General features: G+C 41.1%; 1 protein-coding gene across 1 annotated transcript in view; it reads left to right on the forward strand.

Annotated features, from left to right (window-relative positions):
- The window catches only part of EGFR (epidermal growth factor receptor), a 278948-nt gene that overhangs the window by 169776 nt on the left and 83713 nt on the right, over nucleotides 1–25459 (forward strand). The window contains exons 2-10 of the mRNA XM_063922449.1: nucleotides 5758–5909; nucleotides 8169–8355; nucleotides 9575–9700; nucleotides 11443–11508; nucleotides 12411–12529; nucleotides 16609–16750; nucleotides 18249–18365; nucleotides 21082–21214; nucleotides 24605–24678. Of these exons, the coding sequence (XP_063778519.1) occupies nucleotides 5758–5909; nucleotides 8169–8355; nucleotides 9575–9700; nucleotides 11443–11508; nucleotides 12411–12529; nucleotides 16609–16750; nucleotides 18249–18365; nucleotides 21082–21214; nucleotides 24605–24678 (1116 nt within the window). The remainder of the gene's footprint in view (nucleotides 1–5757; nucleotides 5910–8168; nucleotides 8356–9574; nucleotides 9701–11442; nucleotides 11509–12410; nucleotides 12530–16608; nucleotides 16751–18248; nucleotides 18366–21081; nucleotides 21215–24604; nucleotides 24679–25459) is intronic.

A 25459-nucleotide genomic window follows, 5' to 3' on the forward strand; every position in this document is an offset into this window, starting at 1 on the left:
CACAGTGCATCATATGCCCCCACAGTGCCAGATACCATATGCCCTCACAGTGCCAGATATGCCCAGCCCCCAACTACCCCCCCCACGACACACCCGCGCTCCCCCCGACACACCCGCGCTCCCCACCCCGCAGCCTGTCTCTACTAACCTTCAATGACGGGGCACGAGTGCAGGCAGCAGCAGGCGGTGCGGGCAGCGGTGGCCGGCCTTGGGACAGAGCGCAGCGGCTGAGGAGGCGGGCGGCGCAGCAGTACTTCGGTGAGCATGGAGAGGGAGAGGGATGGCTGCAGCAGCGTCACTGGTCGATGCACCAATTACAGTGCGCTGCTGCGGCTCCCGAGTCCCCCTCTCTCCTCCTCCTCCTTCTCTCACGGCTGCTTCCTGTGCTCTGCTCCTGCACAGGGCTCCGGGCGCATCACTCGAGTATAAGCCGAGGGGTGCTTTTTCAGCACAAAAAATGTGCTGAAAAACTCGGCTTATACTCGAGTATATACGGTAAGTAGATATATTACCCCTACAGAATTGCAGGTTATTTTTTCCTTGATTTTGAATTCCTTATTGGTGGTTTTTGAGAGGACATTCTTTATTGGTTTAGTTGTTCTTGTTCCTGTTTTTGTACATGCGGAACAATTGTTGCATCTATAAAAGCCTGGCTCTGAATCTTTTAGCCATGTGCTAGTTCTTCTTTCTTCTAGTCTGAAGTGACTTCTCACAAGGCTCTTTCCAATCGTAGGTGCACGTCTGTATATAATTCTTGGTCTGGTTGGTAATATTGTTTTTAGTTCGTTATCCGACATCAGAATGTGCCAGTGTTTAAATATGCTGGCTTCCAAAAAAAATTTTTGACTGGAGTAGTCAGTAATAAATAGGACATCAGTCTGTGTATCTTTTTTGGTCTTGTTGTCTGTCCTGTATTCCAGAAGATCAGTACGCTTCAACTGCTCTACTTCTTTTTTGTCGATTTCCAGTTTCTCTTTTGAGTAATTCTTCATTTTGAAGTTGTTAAGTAAATCGGTAGTTTGTTCTTCACAGTCGATGTTCCTGGAACAATTCCTTCTTATCCTCCTCATCTGGCCTTTGGGTATGTTTGACAGCCACTGTGGGTGGTGGTTGCTCTTAGCGTCTAGATAATTGTTGCAATCCACTGGCTTCATAAAGGTCTTAGTTTCGATCTTGTTGTCATAAATGAAAATGGTAAGGTCCAGAAAATTTATGCTGTTTCGAATCACCTCCTGTGTGAATTCCAGATTGACATTATTTTGATTAATGTCTTCCAGAAACTCATTGAGGTTTTCTTCTGTACCGTCCCAGATAAGGAGTACATCATCTATGTACCGTGTCCAAATAATTAGATTTGAAAGATATTTGTTGTTGGTCCATATTCTCTCATTTTCCCATTGTGCAAGGAACAGATTCGCATATGACGGCGCAAAATTCGTCCCCATTGCGGTTCCTTGTGTCTGATTGTAAAAATGGCCACCAAACCAAAAATAGTTATGGGTCAGGATGAATCTAATCCCTTCTATGATGAAGTTAGTTTGTTGAATTCGTAGATCTGATTCCTCCTCTAGGATTTTTTGGACATTTCTGCAGCCGTCTTCGTGTTTTATACACGTGTATAATGACTTTATATCACATGTCACTAGTATATAACTCTCCTTCCACGTTATCTTATTCAGTATGCTCAGGACCTGTGTGGTGTCTTTGAGGTAGCTCCGTTGCCGTACTACTAGCGGTTTCAGAAAATAATCTATATAGCACGAAAGGTTGGAGGTTAAGGAGTCAATCCCGGCAACTATCGGTCTTCCTGGCGGATTTATCATGTCCTTGTGGACCTTTGGTAAGTGATAGAAGACGGGAATCTTCGGATGTTTTTGTTCTAGAAAGAAGAATTCGTCTTTTGTTAGGATCCCATCTTCCAGAGCTTGTTTCAAAATCTCCAATAAGGCTCTATTAAACTCATTAGTTGGATCTTTGTTCAATATTTCGTATGTCTGGTCATCTGCCAGTAGTTTGCATGCTTCTTCATCGTATTTGCTTCGGTCCATTATGACCACTCCTCCCCCTTTATCTGCTTGTTTGATGACTATTTCTTTGTTGTTTTTAAGGGTCTTCAAGGCTTTTCTCTCTCTATTTGTTAGGTTGCATCTATTTTTTCTTTCAGTAGTTTCAGGAATCTTTTTGATATCCTCTTCCACTAATTTCTGGAAGCTGTTAAGTAGATGGCCCTTTAGGTGTAATGGATAAAAGACAGATTTGCCTCTTAAATTTGTATGGGTGAAGGTGTCACCATTCTCTTCTTCCTCTACCTTCAGGTGTCACCATTCTCTTCTTCCTCTACCTTCTTGGAAGTAGGTTGATCTGCTCTATTGAAAAATTTCTTCAGTGTGATCTTTCTTATAAATTTTTGAAGATCTATAAATGTGTTAAATTTATTCAGATCATTACTTGGGGCAAATTTCAAACCTTTTTGTAAAACAGATTTTTCAGCCTCATCCAAAATGTGCTTACTCAAGTTGAATATCCCCTTCTCTGATGTTTTCTTTGGGATTTCTTCTGTTTTTTCTTTTGGTTTATTCTTAATTCCTCCTCGCTTCCCCCGCTTATTGAAATGGAGCTTCTTTTTCTTCTTCTGCGTTTGTTTTTTTCCTCTAATTCTGTGACTTTTGGAATGGCCCCTGTACTTCTTATGGAGTTGTTTTTTTGTGCCAGTTCTAAAAAAGCGTCCAGAAATTGCTCTGTATCCTCCATTTAAATCCTTTTATTCCATTTTCTTACTATCTTGTATTGTCTTATATGTCTGTTGTGTATACCGGTATTAGGTTTCCTCTATATATACATATATGAAGTTTTTCTTATATAGAAGGAATTTTTTAGATATATGAATTTTTTTATATATATGAATTTATAGTTTCAAAAAAAAAAAATTTATTTTTTTATATGAACTTAAAGTTTTAAAAAAACTTTTATTTTGGAAAACCCTATGAACCATTCACAATAAAATAAAAAATTCTTTTAACAAAGTTATGTGTGCCTGAACTTTGTATAGAGTAAGCGCAGGGGATCTCCTTTTTCTTTATATATCATTTATAGATAGGGGGAGTGGAAAACCCCCTTTTCTCCCAGCTGCTACTTTATAAACAAAGTGGTATTAGCGCAGCCCCCAACCCCCAAATATCTAACACATGTATGTATGTATGTATGCATGTACTGTATGTATATCTTGTACCACTTACAGTTAAAAAACTATTATCTACAAGTGCTCAGTTTCTTGCACAATGATCTTGTGTTACAGCTCACTCTGCAGGCAAACTTCAACGATAGAGATCTCTAGTATTAATAATGCATTGGCTGTTGTCATGCCTCTAATCCACTTATCGTTTCATTCTGTTTAACATTTAGAGATCGCTCTCTGTCAAGTCAGAATGATGATTAGTAGAGAAAAGAGCTATCTGCCTAAATAATTTAAGGCTCTACACCTAGTGGCCTCTAGTCAATTGGACCTGGTGAAAGTATTGCTTTGCACACATACTGTATATGCGTCGCTCAACAGTAAAAGAGAAGAATTCCTTCTTAATATAGATTCTAAACTTGTTGTTGAATATCTCTTATTAAAGAATAATAACTTATTTGTACTTGATGCCTAAGACACATATTAGATGGATGTTACATAATGTACCGTATTTTTTTTATTCAGATACTGTACATTTAAAAATATTTTTTCTTATTCAGATACATTTAAAAATGTTGATTGAATAAATTCAGTTTAATTCCCACTGACTAACTGCTGCAAATAAATATGTTTCAAAGTAGTTGGTGATTAGTTCCGCCACTGCATGTTACTGCTTATTAGCATCTATTGTAGATCAAAACTTGATTTTTTTTTTTTTTAGATTTTTATTCTCCCCAATGCTTATCTTATCTATTTATTTTTGCTTAGAGTTTAACAGCAATTTCATTCAAAATGTGTGAAGTAAACTTTATATTATTAAAAGCAGTCCTGTGGTGCACTGTATGTATACTGTGGTAGGTGTTTGAACTCTCCAGCAGTCCTAAGCTGCTCTGTACAATTAGTGCCTTCCTGCCTGTACCAGGCCGAGTTTTTGTCTAGTGCAAGTGCCATTCGGTGTACCGGGAGTACACAGGGATGGGCATCGCCTGCAGCCAGGGCCGGCTCTACTATTAGGCGGCTTTAGGCAGCTGCCTAGGGTGCTGGGTATATATATATATATATATATATATATATATATAGATATATATATACACAGGATAGATAGATAGATATATTATTATTATTATTATTATTATTATTTATTTTTTTATTTTTTATTTTTTCTTGTCGGGTTAAATCTGGCTAGACATTCCATCAACGCATCCCAGTAATGTCAATAATAATTGTCAGCTTCGTGACAAGAAAACTGCAATAGGCAGTTTTCCATAAACATCACCTATCTATTTTGTGTTCAAGTGTGTGTGTACAAACATTTCTGTTATGAACTTTTGCACGAATCAATAATATTTATTTTTCAACTGAAGCTATCAATGAAGTAAAACTTCTAACATTGGTCTAGGGTGGGAGCTGATTTAACATTGATTAATGAGGATGCATTAGGAAATATGCTGTTATACTTTCAAGACAACTATGGTGCACAGAATACAGTAATTATAGACAAAGTCAAATAATGGGATAAATTGATTCCAGAAGTTAAAAGTAAGTAAAGCTGGCCATACAGATAAAGATTTATTGTCCGATCTGGCTGGTTGGAATGAAAATCTGGAAATGTGTGGGAGCAAATGACAATTGACCATTTGCTCCCAAACACTGAAAAACTGACAAAAATGGTCAGACAAATTGGTTAAATCCATTTGATGTAACCAATTTGTCTGAACGACCGTTTATGTCAGTTTTCCGGCATTTCAGAGCAAATGGTCAATTGTCATTTGTTCCCATCCATTACCAGATTTTCATTCCAACCAGCCAGATTGGACAATAAATCTTTAGGCGTATGAGCAGCTTTGGCATTAAACCCTACTACAGTAGAGTTACATATTCAGTTTAAAGCAAATATGAGTCCACACAACTTCTTTGAAAATAAATTGCATCGTCCGACAGAGCACAACTATCAGCTTCATTGTTTGTTGTGGGTTTCTTTGTTTTGTTTTTCTTTGTTTTTATTGAACAACAAATGTACAGTATATATATCAATTATACATAAATAACAAATGAATACATCATTAATAGATTTTAATACATATTTACGTTTGTATCATTATCAGTTCAGTATAGAATTGACAAAGGCACTACAATTTTTTCATTTCCAAATTATATCTATCCAATTATACAGTCATCAGTGCCACACAAAAAAACCAACATAAAATTTATCAGAATTGATATCAGGATCAGAATCTTTGCTTTTTACATTTTTGTTTGTTTTTCATTTCAGTTTTACATTTCCTCTTAGCGAACAAGTAGTTTATGTTACTAGCCTAGTGTGATTTAAAGATGATCCAGCTCAATCCATATCAGACATTTTGTCTATAAGTCAAGTGCGTTTTTAATTTATTGTCTGGTATTTATCCTTAATGAGAAACTTATCCCACAGAAGATATTTTATGATGGAAAACTGTTAGTCATTTGACAAATCAATACATTTAAAATAACACAGAATTATTTTTTATAGAAAATTAAGATGTTAACAATGTCAAATTAGATAATACTATTTTACTAGAATTTAAGATCTCATTATTTTCTTACAGTATGTCTGGGAACCGAGAACAAGTTCACCCAACTGGCGACAGCAGAAGAACACTACAACAGTATGAAGAGAATGTTCAATGGCTGTGAGATTGTGCTTGGAAATCTGGAAATTACCCACCTACATGGGGATAATGACACTTCTTTCCTGAAGGTACAGTATATACTTAAGATCTGTATAATATATTTGCTTCTAATTCCTGATCTAGTTTTAGGCTCAACATGAATGTGTATTACATGTAGGAGCACAGAGAAGCAGGGAGAAAGTTATTTGTGGACCAATAACTTACTACTGACCTAACTGGTTGCCCCATTTTTCTTTTAGATGCGCAAACTTTTCTCGGTGGCCCAAATTACATCTTTTAACATAAAGTGAATACTTATAATATGCCATGGTGGTTGCATAGAAACATGCTTTTGGTCGTGCACCATATAAGTGATACTGAGCAATTTGATGTATTTCCTGTACAATAATCTGCTTGGAGAAAGCCACATTCCTAGCACAGTTAGTATATTGAGGTAATTGGTCAGGTTTAGTCATTCTATCCAATTTAGTTTGCACAATGGCACAGATAAAATCTCCACACTCCTCTAGCTGGACAGTAGGCATGCACTATGATGTACTGTTGCAGGACTTACTAGATGTATAAGTGCAAAGATGATTTGGGCAAACGAAGTGCACTTCTTAAATGAGGCACCATGTGTACACTGTTGATTTCACCTCATCAGACCATTTATCAATGATAACACAATACACAAAGAAAAAAGATGACTCTTTATCAATGATCTCATTCTGTGATTATCTAATATACACATATAAGATTATTGATGTTGAGTTGTGGCTCTGTCCTATGCAGTCTCTAGTCAAGGTATATGGATTCCTTATCATGGAAATCCATGGCCACTACTTCAACCCTTATTTGTCCTATGCTGCTTGTTGGACCCACTTCAGTCAGGCTTTCATTACCAACATTCCACAGAGACAGCACTAACTAAAGTAGTCAATGATCTGGTCACTGCTAAGTCCAAAGGCCACTACTCACTTCTCATTCTTCTAGATCTCTCTGCTGCTTTTGACACTATTGACCACTTTCTTCTCATACAAACACTACAATCCCGAGGTCTTAGGGACACAGCCCTTTCTTGGTTCTCATCCTACCTGTCTAATCGCTCTTTCAGTGTCTGCTTCTCGGTTTTAAGTCCTCTGCTTTTCTCAATCTATACCACATCTCTTGGCAAACTAATCAACTCTTTTGGGTTTCAGTATCATCTGTATGCAGATGATACTCAAATTTACCTATCGTCCACAGATTTGTCACCATCTTAATGTAGCTGCTAGGCTAATCTTCTTCGCTAGACGTACATCATCTGCGGATCCACTCTGTTAGTACCTCCGTTTGTTACCTGTATTCTACTGTATTCAATCTAAAATACTTTTACTCACACAAAAGACCATTAACCGAACTACACCAATGTACATCCAATGTACATCACTTCCCTTATCTCATAATATTTCCCAACCCAACCTCTTCGCTCTTCAAAAGATCTATGTCTCTCATCCACACTCATTATTCGCTTCCATTCATGATAGCAGGACTTTCTTCAGGCTGCATCCACTCTGTGGAATACACTCCCACACACAATAAGTCTCCAAACTTCAAGCGTTCCCTGAAAACTTACCTCTTCAGGCAAGCTTATCAAATTCTGGAACCGCCCACATAACCTGTATAAACTTTCCTATCCAATTACATCCCCACTGTACAATCCACACATATCCTCTCATATTTTCTCTTTCTTCACTTTCCCATGCTTCTGACTCCAGGCCAACATTGCTGTGTGACCATATCATACAGCCCACCAAGAACCTTTGCAATCTGGTGGACCATTATGAAATAGAAAACACCTATCAATGGGTATCAATGTCTACTTCCCTATAGATTGTAAGCTTGTGAGCAGGGCCTTCCTACCTCTATGTCTGTCAGTTATTACCCAGTTCTGTTTATCATTTTTTCCAATTGTAAAGCGCAACGGAATTTGCTGGGCTTTATAAGAAACTGTTAATAAATACATAATTAAGAGCATGTATATTTGTAATAAAAGCACAATAGTAATTTCAATAATAGCAAAGATATCATTTGTTAATTCACATTGATGCCGGCACACCACGTGCTTTGGGAGATGCTCACTACCCTGGCTTTACATTATTTGGAGTCTTAGTGCTTCTGACTCTACAGTGGTAGGAAAATGTACCATCTATTAATTGAAAGACTGCAAAAACATAACCCTCGGTGACTGTAATAAACCGAAAGAAAGTAATGTCAGGGTGTCTCCATTTGTCAGGTCTATTCTGTGTAATTTAATGAATAATTATACATAATTACAAATAAATAAACTGATCATTGTTTCATTAAAGGACATTCAAGAAGTGGGAGGTTATGTTCTCATCAGTTTTAATTCTGTGAAGACCATCCCCCTGGTAAACCTTCAGATTATCCGAGGGAACACTCTGTATAGAAATTCTGCCCTGTCCATTCTGCATAATTTTGATCAAGATGACGAAGCGAAAGGTCTGCAGGAGCTGCCGATGAGGAAACTAAAAGGTACATGAAACAAGAGTTACATAACCATGTAAATAACCAGCTGTTTTATACAGGAGACCAAACGTTGTGTTAGCTTGTAATATTCTTACTACCTTAATGAGTAAGTATGCTATTATTTTTAATATGTGCACATTCAGAATACATAATACATGTAATACATGCACATTCATAAAACAGGCTTATTTTGATTATTTATCTATATATTTAATTACTCTATCATGTGGGTAATTTTGACACCTAAGGTTACAAGTCGATACAAGATTTATAGTAGCTTCCACTGATTTCACCGTTTGCTAAACTATTTGTAGTAATTAATTATTATATCTTAAACAAACAGCACTTTTTAATCCTGAGCATACTTGAATAATGACAACCATAATACATTTAAGGTAGCTCATATAGGGGTCTATTTAGCAATTATTATTTGCAGGATTTCCCCTGTAAACACCTGAAATTATAATTTTGGGTCAAAAGCCTGATAATTACTAAATGGACCTTTAAGGACTGTGCAAGTGTATAAATGTTATTTTTCAAAGCTGCCATTTACATGTAGTATACAATTAATATTCACATAAGCTTGCTATACATAGTGCAGGCACCCAACAAGTAGCATATGGGGCCTGATTCAGGTCTCGACGCTAGTGCGATACATCCCGCAAACTACCGATGTTCTGTACTTTATGCATAAGCCGGGCCTGTACTGCGCATGTACAGTACTGGTCTGCGATTAAGTGATTGACAGTCTGTTGCCATTTGGGGGGTGATGGCTTCCGTTTCCCAAAACAGATGTGTGTCGCTGCTGTTGTGCTGGAGGGATCACGTCAGGAGGCTTTCAGTGTTAGGACCCTTTAAGATGTTTAGGTTGGGATGTACTAAGTTTAAAATGAGGCCAAAACTCTGAAAACTAACTATTGCAGAGCTTAGATCACATTCCTCATATATACAAAGCTCCGGAAAGTGAAACTTTCCAGAGCTTGTACCTGATAGGCATCTGTCCATCACCATACTAACATTAAGTAATGAATTTATTTTTAATTATATCAAATACAATTTGAGGCCAACTCCTGTTGTTGAGTGTTTTATTTTAGAAGTTTAGTTACTATCTATCTATCTATCTATCTATCTATCTATCTATCTATCTATCTATCAATCTATCTATCTATCTATCCTCAGACCTAAACAGTTCTATGCACCAATTCTTTGCATCTTCTTTCCACAGAAATCCTCAATGGTGGAGTTAACATCACAGAAAATCCCCATCTTTGCAACTTGGATACTATCAAGTGGACTGACATTGTTCCTTCAAACCACATCATAAGTCTTCAAAAGAAATATTATCCACGCTGTACGTATCTATCTATACTATAGATGTAAACAGCTTATGTTCCTGGGTGGGCTACACACTCAAGGTAGAATCTGCTGTTGAATATAGTGTTATATAATTATAATGTTAAATGACAAAAACAGCCAGCTTAAGTGAGGAAATTGCCCGTTGGTTTCAACTATGGGATATCCTTATTTTCCGGCAGCTACAAGAAAACTGAGGAGCAGGCAGGTACTGGCATATGATAACACCATCACCTGTATGTAGGTGGTCACTGCTGCTCACAGTCATTCTACCTTTCAAATTACCACTGGTTCTTGCAGATGACTTTTAGTGACATGGAAAACCTGCACTAATTAAGCTCCGAAAGAGGAGTCAGGTTTTTATAGAAGGAGGCCTCAGGGTAATCATTAATTCAAATAATTTGGGAACAACTAAGGGGTTCAAATGATTTATGACTGATTTTAATTTAAAGCATATCCACTATCAATTGGTAGGCTGACATTTAGTGAGTTGAACTTATATTCCTTTCCTCTTGACTCCAGGATATCACTAGTTAATATTAAATAGATAAGCTGGTTCACAGTGTTTTTTTCTTTGTGAAAGGTACCTGACGGTATTTAGTAATATGTGCAGGTTGATGTAAGACTTATAATAGTTTCAATACTCCAGACAAGTTTTCAGATGCTTTCAGAAATATAGTGCAATTGATTTCTTCCAGTTTCCAGGACTAGTTATAAGATTTTAAAATGATACCAGAAAAAAGTTGGTGATACTTACCCTTTGAGCAAAAGCACTGTTGGTTCAGTATCACACTTCGGCAGTGATGTATCTATAATGGATGCAGTGTTTGCCATGCACTCGGGGCACACCCTGTACCCATTTCTTCAGTACTTACCACTCCGGAGTCCAGCGTTCGCTGTGTACAGCCCTGTGAAGTCAATGGAGAGGTTTGGGCATGCGCAGTAGGGGAATTGCTGGGAAAATGCCTGCTGAGCCACTTCTCCAAAGTCCCGCGCATGCACAGTATAAACTATTACAGAGCTAGAATCTGCTAGTGCCATCACAGAGAGACTATACTGCCGGCAGGAGAGAGAGGAGGGGGCCCGGATGAAGACTGCACATATGTCCTCTCCTCTCTTAATACGCCTCTGCACTTTGGAGCCTATTTATTAAAAGCCTTTTTGTTGGTTCTCTGAAATTATTCAATTTATGAGGATCTCTGCAATATTTAAATACATTATATGGCCCATTCAACATATCTCTGATATCTGCTGCGGTCTCTCTGTTTCTGATCAGAGCTGCAATCCCCATAGTTTTTCATGGGACTGTGAAAATGGTCCATTTACCAAGTAACAGGAAGCTTAGCCTTTAGCTCTTTAGAGCTTGTCCCCGCTCACTAATGCTATTTTTAGATTTTTGTTTATTAAGTTATTATATAGCGCGCACACATTCCGCATCAGTCACTGCCACAGTGGAGCTTATACATTGTACATTCTTACCACATATTTACTAGGGGTCATTTTATTTTGTCGGAAGCTAGCTAACCTACCAGTATGCTTTTGGATTGTTGGAGCAAACCGGCGTACCCAGAGAAAACCCACACATGGGGAAACCAGACTGTTCTTAAATTGTGCTAAAAAAGTCATTCTTGATTTTCTTACGCAGCGAACATGTGGGAGACCATAAATAAGTCCTGTAATGCATATATGTACCGTGTGAAGCCATCACAAAAGGGGCACTTAACTGTTTTTAAATTGCAGGTTCTAAATGTGATGTGGAATGCAATGAATCATGTTGGAGTACTGGACCAGAGAACTGTCAGATACGTAAGTATATATTTACAGTGTTTAATGTATATATTGCTGATTAAATTTTTTCCTGTTGTGCAATATCAAACATGACCATGTATCAATGGCCTGAATTATTATACATATTAATATACATATTTATTTTTTTGCTCATGTGATACAAAAAAGTGTGGAACCATAGAGAGTCAAGAGGCAGGTGGGCAGGATATGGGGTGTGAGAAAAGGGGGTCATAGGGGAGTTGGTAGCTTGTACAGCTGAGTCGTAATTGGTTACAGTACATGTGCCTATGCACATTCTACACAATGCAGCTATTTTATATGGCAGATCTCTGTGATGGGTTATCTTGTCACCTACAGGTAGCAGTGGCAGCCATTTTGTAATTTGAAACAAGATTAATTATAATTTAGCTCATTAATGTGCTTGACCCAATTATATAACTGAGACAAGGAGCACTTTGTGTCATTAATACTCAGTAAATTGACACCAAATAATAATGCCACCTAGAAGATGTTAGCCTCCATTATGTGTTCAGTTTAATGTACCCTTTGTGTCTTTTTGTACACAGTTAATTAAGATTTATTTTATTATTATTCCATGTGTGTAATGCACGATTGTTTGAAACAATATTCTATAGCTCCGCTTTCTGTAATGAATATAAATTATGTGCTTGTTAACCAGCTTAGGGGCACATGTACTAAGCAGTGATAAAAGTAGAGAACTGAGCCAGAGGAGAAGTTGCCCATGGCAACCAATCAGCATTGACGTAACATTTAAAATGTGCATACTATAAACATATGCAGAGCAGCTGATTGGTTGCCATGGGCAACTTCTCCACTGGCTAACTTCTCCACTTTTATCACTGCTTAGTACATGTCCCCCGTAATCCTGTATGTAATTCATTTTATCATTGTTATTTCAGTGTCAAAACTCAACTGTGCCCAGCAGTGTTCTCGCCGGTGCAGGGGACCAATGCCCAGTGACTGCTGCCACAGTCAGTGTGCTGCAGGCTGCACAGGACCCAAAGAAAAGGATTGTATGGTAAGGCCCATAACTTTTGTAACCTCATCTTACACACACACACACACACACACACACACACACACACACACACACACACACACACACACACGCACACACACACACACACACACACACATACTTTTATATATATATATATATATATATATATACATACATACAGGTTGAGTATCCCATATCCAAATATTCCGAAATACGGAATATTCCGAAATACGGACTTTTTTGAGTGAGAGTGAGATAGTAAAACCTTTGTTTTCTGATGGCTCAATGTACACAAACTTTGTTTAATTCACAAAGTTATTAAAAATATTGTATTAAATGACGTTCAGGCTGTGTGTATAAGGTGTATATGTAACATAAATGAATTGTGTGAATGTACACACACTTTGTTTAATGTACAAAGTTATAAAAAATATTGTCTAAAATGACCTTCAGGCTGTGTGTATAAGGTGTATATGAAACATGAATGCCTTCTGTGCTTAGATTTAGGTCCCATCACCATGATATCTCATTATGGTATGCAATTATTCCAAAATACGGAAAAATCCGATATCCAAAATTCCTCTGGTCCCAAGCGTTTTGGATAAGGGAGACTCAACCTGTATATATTAGAGATGTGCACCAGACCATTTTTTGCTGGTCTTGGTTTTGGTTCTATTTCTTTACCCTGTTTTGGTTTTGCCAAAATACACCACACTTTTTTGTGTTTTTTTGTTCCTACAATATTTTAACCTCAATAACATTCATTTCCAGTAAATTTTGACCGCCTTACAGCTCACAATTTTGTTTTCAACTTTTCACCAATATTGGCCAAAGGCTGCAAAGTGCTAGCTGGTTAAACTAAGTAACAGAGAAGCGGCACAAAAAAACTTCACATTACGCCACACAGTAGTGTCCGTTAGTCACATTACACCATACAGTAGTACCCCTTATACATGTTACACCTCAGTAGAGCCGCTTATACACATTACACCACAGATGAGCCCCTTGTACACATTATACCATGGTAGATACCCTCCTCCTCCTCATTCTTCATCAATCCTTGTCATCATCATTCCTCCTTCCCTTCCCCGCACTGCACCAGCACACACACATATGGTTACACCGCACTGCACCAGCACACACACAGGGTTACACTGCACAAAACCAGCACATATACAGGGTTACACCGCACTGCACCAGCACACACATAGGGTTACACCGCATGGAACCAGCACACACACAGGGTTACACCCCCACTGCACCAGCATACACACAGGGTTACACCACACTGCACCAGCACATACACAGGGTTACACCACACTGCACCAGCACATACACAGGGTTACACCACACTGCACCAGCACATACACAGGGTTACACCACACTGCACCAGCATACACACAGGGTTACACCACACTGCACCAGCATACACACAGGGTTACACCACACTGCACCAGCACATACACAGGGTTACACCACACTGCACCAGCATACACACAGGGTTACACCACACTGCACCAGCACACACATAGGGTTACACCGCATGGAACCAGCACACACACAGGGTTACACCCCCACTGCACCAGCACATACACAGGGTTACACCACACTGCACCAGCACACACATAGGGTTACACCGCATGGAACCAGCACACACACAGGGTTACACCACACTGCACCAGCATACACACAGGGTTACACCCCCACTGCACCAGCATACACACAGGGTTACACCACACTGCACCAGCACACACATAGGGTTACACCGCATGGAACCAGCACACACACAGGGTTACACCACACTGCACCAGCATACACACAGGGTTACACCCCCACTGCACCAGCATACACACAGGGTTACACCACACTGCACCAGCACATACACAGGGTTACACCACACTGCACCAGCACATACACAGGGTTACACCACACTGCACCAGCATACACACAGGGTTACACCCCCACTGCACCAGCATACACACAGGGTTACACCCCCACTGCACCAGCATACACACAGGGTTACACCACACTGCACCAGCACATACACAGGGTTACACCACACTGCACCAGCATACACACAGGGTTACACCACACTGCACCAGCACACACATAGGGTTACACCGCATGGAACCAGCACACACACAGGGTTACACCACACTGCACCAGCATACACACAGGGTTACACCGCATGGAACCAGCACACACACAGGGTTACACCACACTGCACCAGCATACACACAGGGTTACACCACACTGCACCAGCATACACACAGGGTTACACCACACTGCACCAGCACACACATAGGGTTACACCGCATGGAACCAGCACACACACAGGGTTACACCACACTGCACCAGCATACACACAGGGTTACACCCCCACTGCACCAGCACACACACAGGGTTACACCACACTGCACCAGCACATACACAGGGTTACACCACACTGCACCAGCACATACACAGGGTTACACCACACTGCACCAGCATACACACAGGGTTACACCCCCACTGCACCAGCATACACACAGGGTTACACCCCCACTGCACCAGCATACACACAGGGTTACACCACACTGCACCAGCACATACACAGGGTTACACCACACTGCACCAGCATACACACAGGGTTACACCACACTGCACCAGCACACACACAGGGTTACACCACACTGCACCAGCACATACACAGGGTTACACCACACTGCACCAGCACATACACACAGGGTTACACCACACTGCACCAGCACACACATAGGGTTACACCACACTGCACCAGCACATACACAGGGTTACACCACACTGCACCAGCACACACACAGGGTTACACCACACTGCACCAGCATACACACAGGGTTACACCACACTGCACCAGCATACACACATAGGGTTACACCACACTGCACCAGCACACACACAGGGTTACACCACACTGCACCAGCACATACACAGGGTTACACCACACTGCACCAGCATACACACAGGGTTACACCACACTGCACCAGCACATACACAGGGTTACATCGCAGTTCACCAGCACATACACAGGGTTACACCACACTGCACCAGCATACACACAGGGTTACACCACACTGCACCAGCACACACACAGGGTTACACCACACTGCACCAGCACATACACAGGGTTACACCACACTGCACCAGCACATACACACAGGGTTACACCACACTGCACCAGCACACACATAGGGTTACACCACACTGCACCAGCACATACACAGGGTTACACCACACTGCACCAGCACACACACAGGGTTACACCACACTGCACCAGCATACACACAGGGTTACACCACACTGCACCAGCATACACACATAGGGTTACACCACACTGCACCAGCACACACACAGGGTTACACCACACTGCACCAGCACATACACAGGGTTACACCACACTGCACCAGCATACACACAGGGTTACACCACACTGCACCAGCACATACACAGGGTTACATCGCAGTTCACCAGCACACACACAGGGTTATAAAGTAGTGGTACATACACCCCACCACTATACACAGCAACAGTAGCAGTGCCCCCTCAGCAACACTCACAAACAACAGGCAATGGCACCCCCATTTGCACTCTATGGAACACAGCAGCAGCAGCCAGCACCTCTGACACCACATTACAGGAGCAGTGGCCAGCATACCTCCTCCACCCATAAGCAGCCACACTGACGGACAGGTCACTCTCAGTCACGTCTGCCAGTCAGATCCAATCAGCGGCTGGTTACCATGGCAACAGGCCACTGGTTGGCTGAGAGATCGACATTCTTAGCCAACTAGCGGCCTGTCACCATGGTAGTGGCCGCTGATTGGATCTGACAGAAGAAGCTTTCTGGATCAAAACACAGAGATCTGACGCCGGGATCTCTGTGTTTTGCCTCGTTTTCAGATCCGACCTGGCAGGAAGGTCCCCTAAGTTCAGGTGGAAACCGAACAGAGCATCTCTAATATATATATATATATATATATATATTAGACACATTTTTTTTTCGAATTGTCAAACAGGCTTGTTTCATATTTAGTAAATCCATATAACATGATGAATTTTCTTTTCTTTTTTTTATAAAGGCTTGTCGCAAGTTTCGTGATGGGGACACATGTAAGGAAAGCTGCCCTCCTTTGCTACAGTATAACCCAAATACATACCAAATGGAAGTCAACCCTGAAGGAAAATACAGTTTTGGGGCTTCATGTGTGGCAAAATGTCCACGTAAGTAAATCTCTATCAAAGTTTTTGCCATCTTCTGGTCGTCATGGAAAAATGATCCTTTGCACAGCAATGACATGCCTGCAAGCTGGAATAGCCACTCCCCTTTCAGAACATTTAAAGAAACACATGCAACATGTGTGCACACGAACTTTGCATGTCTGTTGCAGAGCAATTATTAAAAAATTGTTTAGCAATGTTCCTTACAGTCATGTAGGTGTTTATAGAGAGGAGGTACTGAACGTAGGGGTCTTTTTACAGTTAGGAGAAAATCCAATTAAAGGTCAAACATTTATTTACACAGGGACAAAATATGTCACAATCCTGAAGCATTTTGGACACAAATACTAGGCTGCTTTACTTATACACTGTTATTTAACTCTGTCAGCACATATTAGTTTTCTGCAGTGCTGCTGTATAAGGTTTCGCCTAGGTACAGTACAAACATCGATTGCACCTTCAAGGAGCATGTACTCCTAGTCCTAACCAGTGTGGAGAGAGACACTAACCTGGCCACAGGACCATCAGCAATTTAGGATAGTAACGGTACCTTTTTTCATTGTACTGACACCTTTTTCAAAGTAAAATAGCACTGCTTCTAATCAGGGCCAGTGTAAGGTGTGTGGAGGCCTCTGGGAAACCAACATGGGGGCCCCCACCAACAAAAAATCAGACTTTCAAGAACAGCTCCTCCTCTCCCCTCTCATGATTCCCTCTTAAATTAGTTTACCTCAGCAGTGTATCCTTTGGGTCTGGAGCCTGCACAGAATCCCTTCCTCTGGGTCTGGAGCCTGCATAGTCTGCAGTGTCCATTGACAGCAGCATTTACAACGTAATTACATCTTGCACTCGACTTTGTCAGGCCCAGGATACACTTTATACATATACAGGATACATATATAGGATACAGGACTTTGTCAGGCCCAGGTAGTGCCACGGCTCAAGAACTATAACAAGTTGCAGATCTGTGGAGGCCACTGGGGGACTGACCCGGCCACTCTGCCTTTATTCTTGTCCTGTTCCTAAGATTTAATAAAGCGAGAAGGAGTTAACTTGCCCATATTGCTCTGCATGGGGGCTAGGGGGTAATTTAAACCATGCAGACAAATTTAATGTCCAGGAAACTCCCAAATTCTAGGGAGGTTTCCAATCTCCCGGATCTGGCACCACTTCTCCAGTGCAATGTGCGGTCCTGGAGCCTGATAACCCCATAGAATGGTAGAATGGTGGCACAAATGGCGGCATTGTGTAGCTATTACATGAATCATGTCACCACGCCCTCTGGACATCCCACTTAGGTGGCACATAGGGGTCGTTACAAAATTCTGCAATGGGGTGCTCAAATGCCTAGTTATTCCCCTGATGCGTAGTGTGTTTTACATGTTTCAGTTTGGAATAAACATTTCTGCAGTCAATGTACTAATGTGTATTGTGCAACATGTACGTTGTAAATTCAAGTAAACTAACTTTGTTTTCTTTTTGTTTGTTTTTTATGTTGTAGATAATTACATAGTTACAGATCTTGGATCTTGTGTTCGGACCTGCCCACCAAATTCATATGAGGTAGTGGAATATGGCGTTCACATCTGTAAAAGGTGTGATGGACCATGTACTAAAGGTAAATAAATGAATTTGACATTTATTAAATATACTTACACAATAGTGCAGCTCATACATCTAAACTGCCACAATGTAGGTGGGATAGTACTGACTTTAGGGGACCGAATGACTGCTGGCACAGTATGTTAGGTATTACCTAGTCATCACCGTGAGTGGGTGCGGGATAGTACTAATGAGGAATGACAGTGGGAGGTGGAGACGGGAAAGATGAATTAGTTGGCTGCGGTTGGGATCCTGGCAGTCGAAATACCGACGCCAGAATCCCGATCATATTTGCCCGGTCGGCGGAGAGGTAAGATGCATGGGGGAAGGGGGGAGGTTGGGTTGGCTGCGGGGGGGGGGGGGGGGGACTTAGGGTTAGGAACTCCCCGGGAGGGTTAGGGTCAGGCTGCAAAAAAGGAGGTTAGGGGGGTTGGAGATTAGAGATACCGGGTTTATGACTGCCGGTATCCCAAGCGCTGGGAACCTGATATCATTCCATTTGCTGCTCGTATCCATGACTGTCCTTCAGCATTTCTCCCACTGAGCAAATAAAACAGAGCAGGAACATGTATATTGTAATATTTGGAATAAATAGTGCAATGTACTGCTGTATACTGAATTAAAGGAAAAGGGAACTTTTTTGTACTGTAGCTACCAGATTCCACTAGTGCAGTAAACATGTCCCCGTCATGTAGCCTCTTGGCTGCTAAATATACTTTAAGTCACAGTGGGTAAATGGAATAGACTGGGTTGAAATATAGTGATGAATTTAAAATAAATACAATTTATTGCAGTGTTTCTCAAACCAACTCCTCGTGGAACCCTAAGGGCTGTAACACACGCTTTTGCCGGGCGGGAAAAAGACGGGTGGCTTTTTCCCGTGCCGGTATTGTAATTAACAGTGTGAGGGGTAGGGTCCTTTCATACTGCACTGCCCCGGCTGCCGGGTTGCAGCCGGAAATATCCACTGGAAGGTCCGGCTGCCGGGCCGGGGCCGCGCAGTCTTTGAAGGCAGAGAACCGTGTGTGTGAAGGGGAGCTTTCACACACAACGGTTTTTTTTCAAGCTGTGTCTGCTGCTGCGCATGCGCACAGCATTACACACGGCTCAAAGCCGTTGTGTGTGAAAGACTGTGCCGGATGTCATAAAGCCGGACAAAGTTTGTCCGGCTTTTTGCCATCCGGGGAAAACCGGGTAGTGTGTTACAGCCCTTACTGTGGTTGTTTTCCAGATCAGCTAGCTGAAGCACAGGCGTGTTAATTGTCTAACACAATATAGCTACAGGTGGTGCTAATTATTCCTGAGGATTCCTTAAAGAAACATGCATTGTTTGGATTCCATGAGGAGAGAACAGAGTTTAAGAATCACTGATCTACAGTAATTGATACACGTGCATTAGCTAAATGGTGAAAAGGAGTTTGTCTGGAGCAAGTCCACATGGGTACTTGCCACTCCTTGCTTAGAACACACTACTACTGTATATGTTGCAAGTGATAAGTTCTCCGGAGGACAACTCAGATGGTGTAATGTATATTATAGATGCAGCACTGATATGTTTTGTTATAGTCAGGAGCATCCTCAGTTTGATAGTGCATATGATATCCTATATTATATCACTCATGTATTACTCATTTTAGCCAAAAGGCTACAGTCATCATAGGGACAGCTCTACTCCCGATAAAATCTGATGATTGCAGCATTATTCATTCATAAGCTCACATTCATTTTATATATATATATATATATATATTGCTAAGCAGATAAATACTTCCCCTAAGAATTTTTTATTCTTGAATGTATAGTAGTCTTTTTCGAAGGACATTAGGTTATATGAAAATACAATAATGTGGAAGGATTTCTGAAGTGTATTTTATCCTCATAAGCTTCAGTTTAAAGCCTTTATTAAATGTTATGCTGAGGGGCATGACCAAATCTGGGGCAGCATGGCCACATACATACAGGGGACATTGTTGGCCGTACCCGCGAGACATTTGTCCCTGTCAGCAGTGCAGCAGAGGGGACAATATGCTCCTTAACAGATAACGCAGACCCCAGCTGGGTCCCTCCAAGCAGCCTGGGCAATTAGAACCCCACACACACATAAACACACGCCTCTTGGCGTCCCTGGGTACAATGAACCGAGGGCCTAATTCAGACCTGATGGCAGCAGCAAATTTGTTCTCTAATGGGCAAAACCATGTACAGTTGTGCAGTATAGGTGGGGCAAATATAACATGTGCAGAGAGAGTTAGATTTGGGTGGGGTGTGCTCAAACTGAAATCTAAATTGCAGTGTAAAAGCAGACAGTATTTACCCTGCACAGAAACAAAATAACCCACCCTAACCTAAATTTCTCTGCACATGTTACATCTGCTCCCCCTGCAGTAAACATGGTTTTGCCCATTAGAGAACAATTTTGCTGCTGCGATCAGGTCTGAATTAGGCCCCACGTTTGTTAGCCTTGCTGTTTAAGTAAAATATTTTGGACCCTTATTTCAACTGCACTATATAAGCCATGTTCTTGGTACATTACCCTTTGTACTCCATTTCCCATGTACTGGCAATCAAATAATTTACTGTGTTCCTTAAGAGGCAAAATCATACACAATAACTACCCATGTCAAAAGCTACATAGCAACTTTTCAAAAGTATATTCCACTTAGCACTAACTGGGCTAGGGATATATTGTCGTTTGATGATTGAATGGTAACAAAACTTTTCTTAATTTTCAGATGTAATTTGCAATGGAATTGGAGTTGGACCCCTTGCATCTGTTTTATCAGTAAATGCCACAAACATTGATTCTTTTCAGAACTGTACCAAGGTACAAGGAAGTATAAGCATCCTGTGGGTGGCAAAAAATGGGTATGTTATCTGTTTTGTCAATTTGAATTAACATTAATACATTTGTTAGACTGAGCAAAATTTAAATAAAAACATACTAAAATTGTACTTTTAGTAAAATCAAACATTATTGTACGGTAAAGCCAATCAGCCATTTTCATGAGTAAGTGGGAGTGAGAACAATAAAACAAGTTGAGAGTTGTCAGAAACTAGTGCCTCGAGCTTTCTCAGAGTCCCAGCCCCAATCCTATGTAACCATGATATGGTATAGGCTAGCATTAAAATACAGAATAATTTAAGATACAGTAGGACAGATGTAGCAAGCCTTAGATAGTGATAAAGCGGAGAGAGATAAACTACCAGCCAATCAGCTCCTACATATCATTTTTCCAACACAGCCTGTAACATGGCAGTTAGTAGTAGAGATGTGCGCCAGATCATTTTTGATGGTTTTAATTTTATTTCATCACCCAATTTTGGATTGGATTTTGGATTTTGTCCGTGACTGGTTTTGGTTTTGTATTTATTTTTTTCTTAAAATTGATAAAGCAAAATCACATAATTTGGACCTTTTTTCCCTAGAGTATTATCAACCTCAATAACATTAATTTCCACTCATCTCCAGTCTTTAAGATCGCTGCAGCATTTGGCTTTACCTTTAAGGGGTATATGCAATTCCAGCCGGAATTCGACCGTTTTTGGATTCGACACAATTCGACTGTCGAATCCCGGCCACCGGGACCCGAATTCGACATATTCAATAAAAAACGGATTCGACAGTCCCGCTGTCGAAAAACCTATCAATTGACGATAGTGTGCGTCCTGGATTCGACTTCATGGACGGCACAAAAAAGTGTTAAAAAACCCTGAAAAAAATTGCGTGGGGTCCCCCCTCCTAAGCATAACCAGCCTAGGGCTCTTTGAGCCAGTCCTGCTTGTAAAAATACGGGGGAAAAAGTGACAGGGGATCCCCCGTATTTTAACAACCAGCACCGGGCTCTGCGCCTGGTCCTGGTGCCAAAAATACGGGGGACAAAACACGTAGGGGCTAACACCAACACCGGGCTCCACTAGTCAGAGAGATAATGCCACAGCCGGGGGACACTTTTATATCGGTCCCTGCGGCCCTGGCATTAAATCACTAACTAGTCACCCCTGGCCGGGGTACCCTAGAGGACTGGGAACCCCTTAAATCAAGGGGTCCTCCCCCTCCAGCCACCCAAGGGCCAGGGGTGAAGCCCGAGGCTGTCCCCCCCATCCAAGGGCGGTGGATAGGGGGCTGATAGCCTTGTGTCAAAAAAAAATATATTGTTTTTGTAGCAGAACTACAAGTCCCAGCAAGCCTCCCCCACAAGATGGTACTTGGAGAACCACAAGTACCAGCATCCGGGGGGGGGGGAAATGGGCCCGCTGGTACCTGTAGTTCTGATACAAAAAAAATACCCAAATAAAAACAGTACACACACACCGTGACAGTATAACTTTATTACATACATGCACACCGACATACACACATACTTACCTATGTTGACACGAGGCTCGGTCCCCTTCTCCACGTAGAATCCACGGGGTACCTGTAAATAAAATAATACTCACAGCAATCCAGTGTAGATCTGTCCTCTTCAGAGTTTGTAATCCACGTACTTGGCAAAATAAAAAAACGCTAAACACGATCCACGCACTGAAAGGGGTCCCATGTTTACACATGGGACCCCTTTCCCCGACTGCCGGGACCCTCGTGACTGCTGTCAAAGAGGGTCCCTTCAGCCAATCAGGGAGCGCCATGTCGTGGCACTCTCTTGATTGGCTGTGTGCGTCTGAGCTGTCACGCGGCGCATAGCAAATAGGCTATGGTGGGAACTTTGCGGTCAGCGGTTGACCGCGAGTAACTTCAACCACTGACGCAAAGTTCCCACCATTGGCTGAAGGGACCCTCTTTGACAGCAGTCACGAGGGTCCTGGCAGTCGGGGAAAGGGGTCCCATGTGTAAACATGGGACCCCTTTAAGTGCGTGGATCGTGTTTAGCGTTTTTTTTTTTTTTTTTTGCCAAGTACGTGGATTACAAACTCTGAAGAGTTTCCATATTATTTATGTCAGTAAAAAAATAAAATATTATTTTAAAATATCCATTTAATAATACTTGTGGCTCCTAAATAGACAAACCAAATAGATAATCCCTTCTAATATAAATAGATATGCTATTAGCAATCAAAAAAACACAAAACAAAACATGTTTTTAAAAAATTTTATTAGATCACGACAGCAAAATGAGGCGGAATGAAATTGACGAAATGACTGTCGAAAAGCACTGTTGTCGAATCGACATTCTTCAATTGAATATACTTTTGTCGAAAAGCCGCATTTTTACCATTGCAGACATGTCGAATTTTGAAAATGTCGAATTTCAAAAAGTCTAATCTGAAACGGCAGGTTTTTTGACGAAAAGTACTGTATTGCTTTGTCGAATCCAATTCGACAGGTTTTTTTTTTTCCAAAAATGACCCGTTTTTCGACATTTGCGGCAATTCGACCGCAATTGCATATGGCCCTAAGAGAGGTGTTTTAGTTTTTGTCTTTACCCCTGTAAAATATAGATTGTTTTTTAATTTCAGAGGCCCTGATTTTTTAAATCATCTACGCCCTTGAGCATCGGCTTTAGATGACATTGAATGTCTAGTATCGTCATCTTGACTGGTTGAAGCAGCTGCAGAGATAGTATTTGGGTGCTGCTCCTGCTCTTCTCTAAACTGATCGTAATCCATTTTTTAACAGACAGCTCAGCTCACACTGTGTGGAGTCAGACCGCTTTTATGCACACCCACTAGGGTACAGAGTGTACAGATTGTGCAGTGTGCAGAACAGTACAAATAAATGATACCATTTTCTAAACTTTTTTTTTGCTTTTTTTTTTTTACTTTATTTCATTTTTTTAACTTCTTTTATGACTTTTTTTTAACCCAATGCTTAATCAATTTACACAGTATATAAAATGATGATAACTATATACCCATGCCCGGATTGGCCATCTGACAATCCAGGCAAATGCCAGAAGTACCAATGGTCTGGGCATCAGTTCCGCCTCCTGCTGATTTGCTCAGCCGGCAGGCTTTCTCTAATTTATGGGTACAACGTGACATCATGACATCACATCGCACAGCCACATACTGGGGGAGCAGCTTGTAACCCTGTCTCCTTTTTCCATGCACTGAATGAATGTCGGGGTTGATTGTTAGCCCCAGTCCATCCCTGTATAGATCTATGAAGATTTTTTTTGTGAAAAAACATTCATTTTATCACTGATATCCTTAAAGTTTCCTATTGACAGAAATGTTAAAAAAAACAAAAAACAAATATACATTGTTAATTAGTTAATACGAAGAATTAAAGTGTAAACTGATTTCTATTTTTAGTGACCGTTTCACCAAAACACCTAAACTGGATCCAGAGAAGTTGAACATCTTTAGAACAGTTCGGGAAATAGAAGGTCAGTTCACACAAAACAGGAAATGTAGGAGGTCATTCCGAGTTGTTCGCTCGCAAGGCGATTTTAGTAGAGTTGCTCACGCTAAGCCGCCGCCTACTGGGAGTGAATCTTAGCATCCTAAAATTGCGAACGACGTATTCGCAATTTTGCGATTACAAACTTCTTAGCAGTTTCAGAGTAGCTTCAGACTTACTCGGCATCTGCGATCAGTTCAGTGCTTGTCGTTCCTGGTTTGACGTCACAAACACACCCAGCGTTCGCCCAGACACTCCTCCGTTTCTCCAGCCACTCCTGCGTTTTTTCCGGAAACGGTAGCGTTTTTTCCCACACGCCCATAAAACGGTCTGTTTCCGCCCAGAAACACCCATTTCCTGTCAATCACATTACGATCGCCTGAGCGAAGAAAAAGCCGTGAGTAAAAATCCTAACTTCATAGCAAATTTACTTGGCGCAGTTGCAGTGCGGACATTGCGCATGCGCACTAAGCGGAAAATCGCTGCGATGCGATGAAATTTACCGAGCGAACAACTCGGAATGAGGGCCCTAGTTCCGAATATCACATGGATCTCTGAATTCCATTATATTTTCCTATTATAACATGTATTCTTACACAAAATTATTGTTGTTTAATTAAAACTATTGATTGCTATACTTTCATAGCAGTGGTATAACAGAGGGACCTCCCAGCTGTAAATGATGTGACTATACTGGGTTTTTATCAAATCATATGCGGCTAAATGTAATAGCCTCCGATGATCTTATTGGTATGTAGAAAGACCAT

Source organism: Pseudophryne corroboree, chromosome 5 (genome assembly GCF_028390025.1).
Source record: "Pseudophryne corroboree isolate aPseCor3 chromosome 5, aPseCor3.hap2, whole genome shotgun sequence".
Classification (NCBI taxonomy): Eukaryota; Metazoa; Chordata; class Amphibia; order Anura; family Myobatrachidae; genus Pseudophryne; species Pseudophryne corroboree.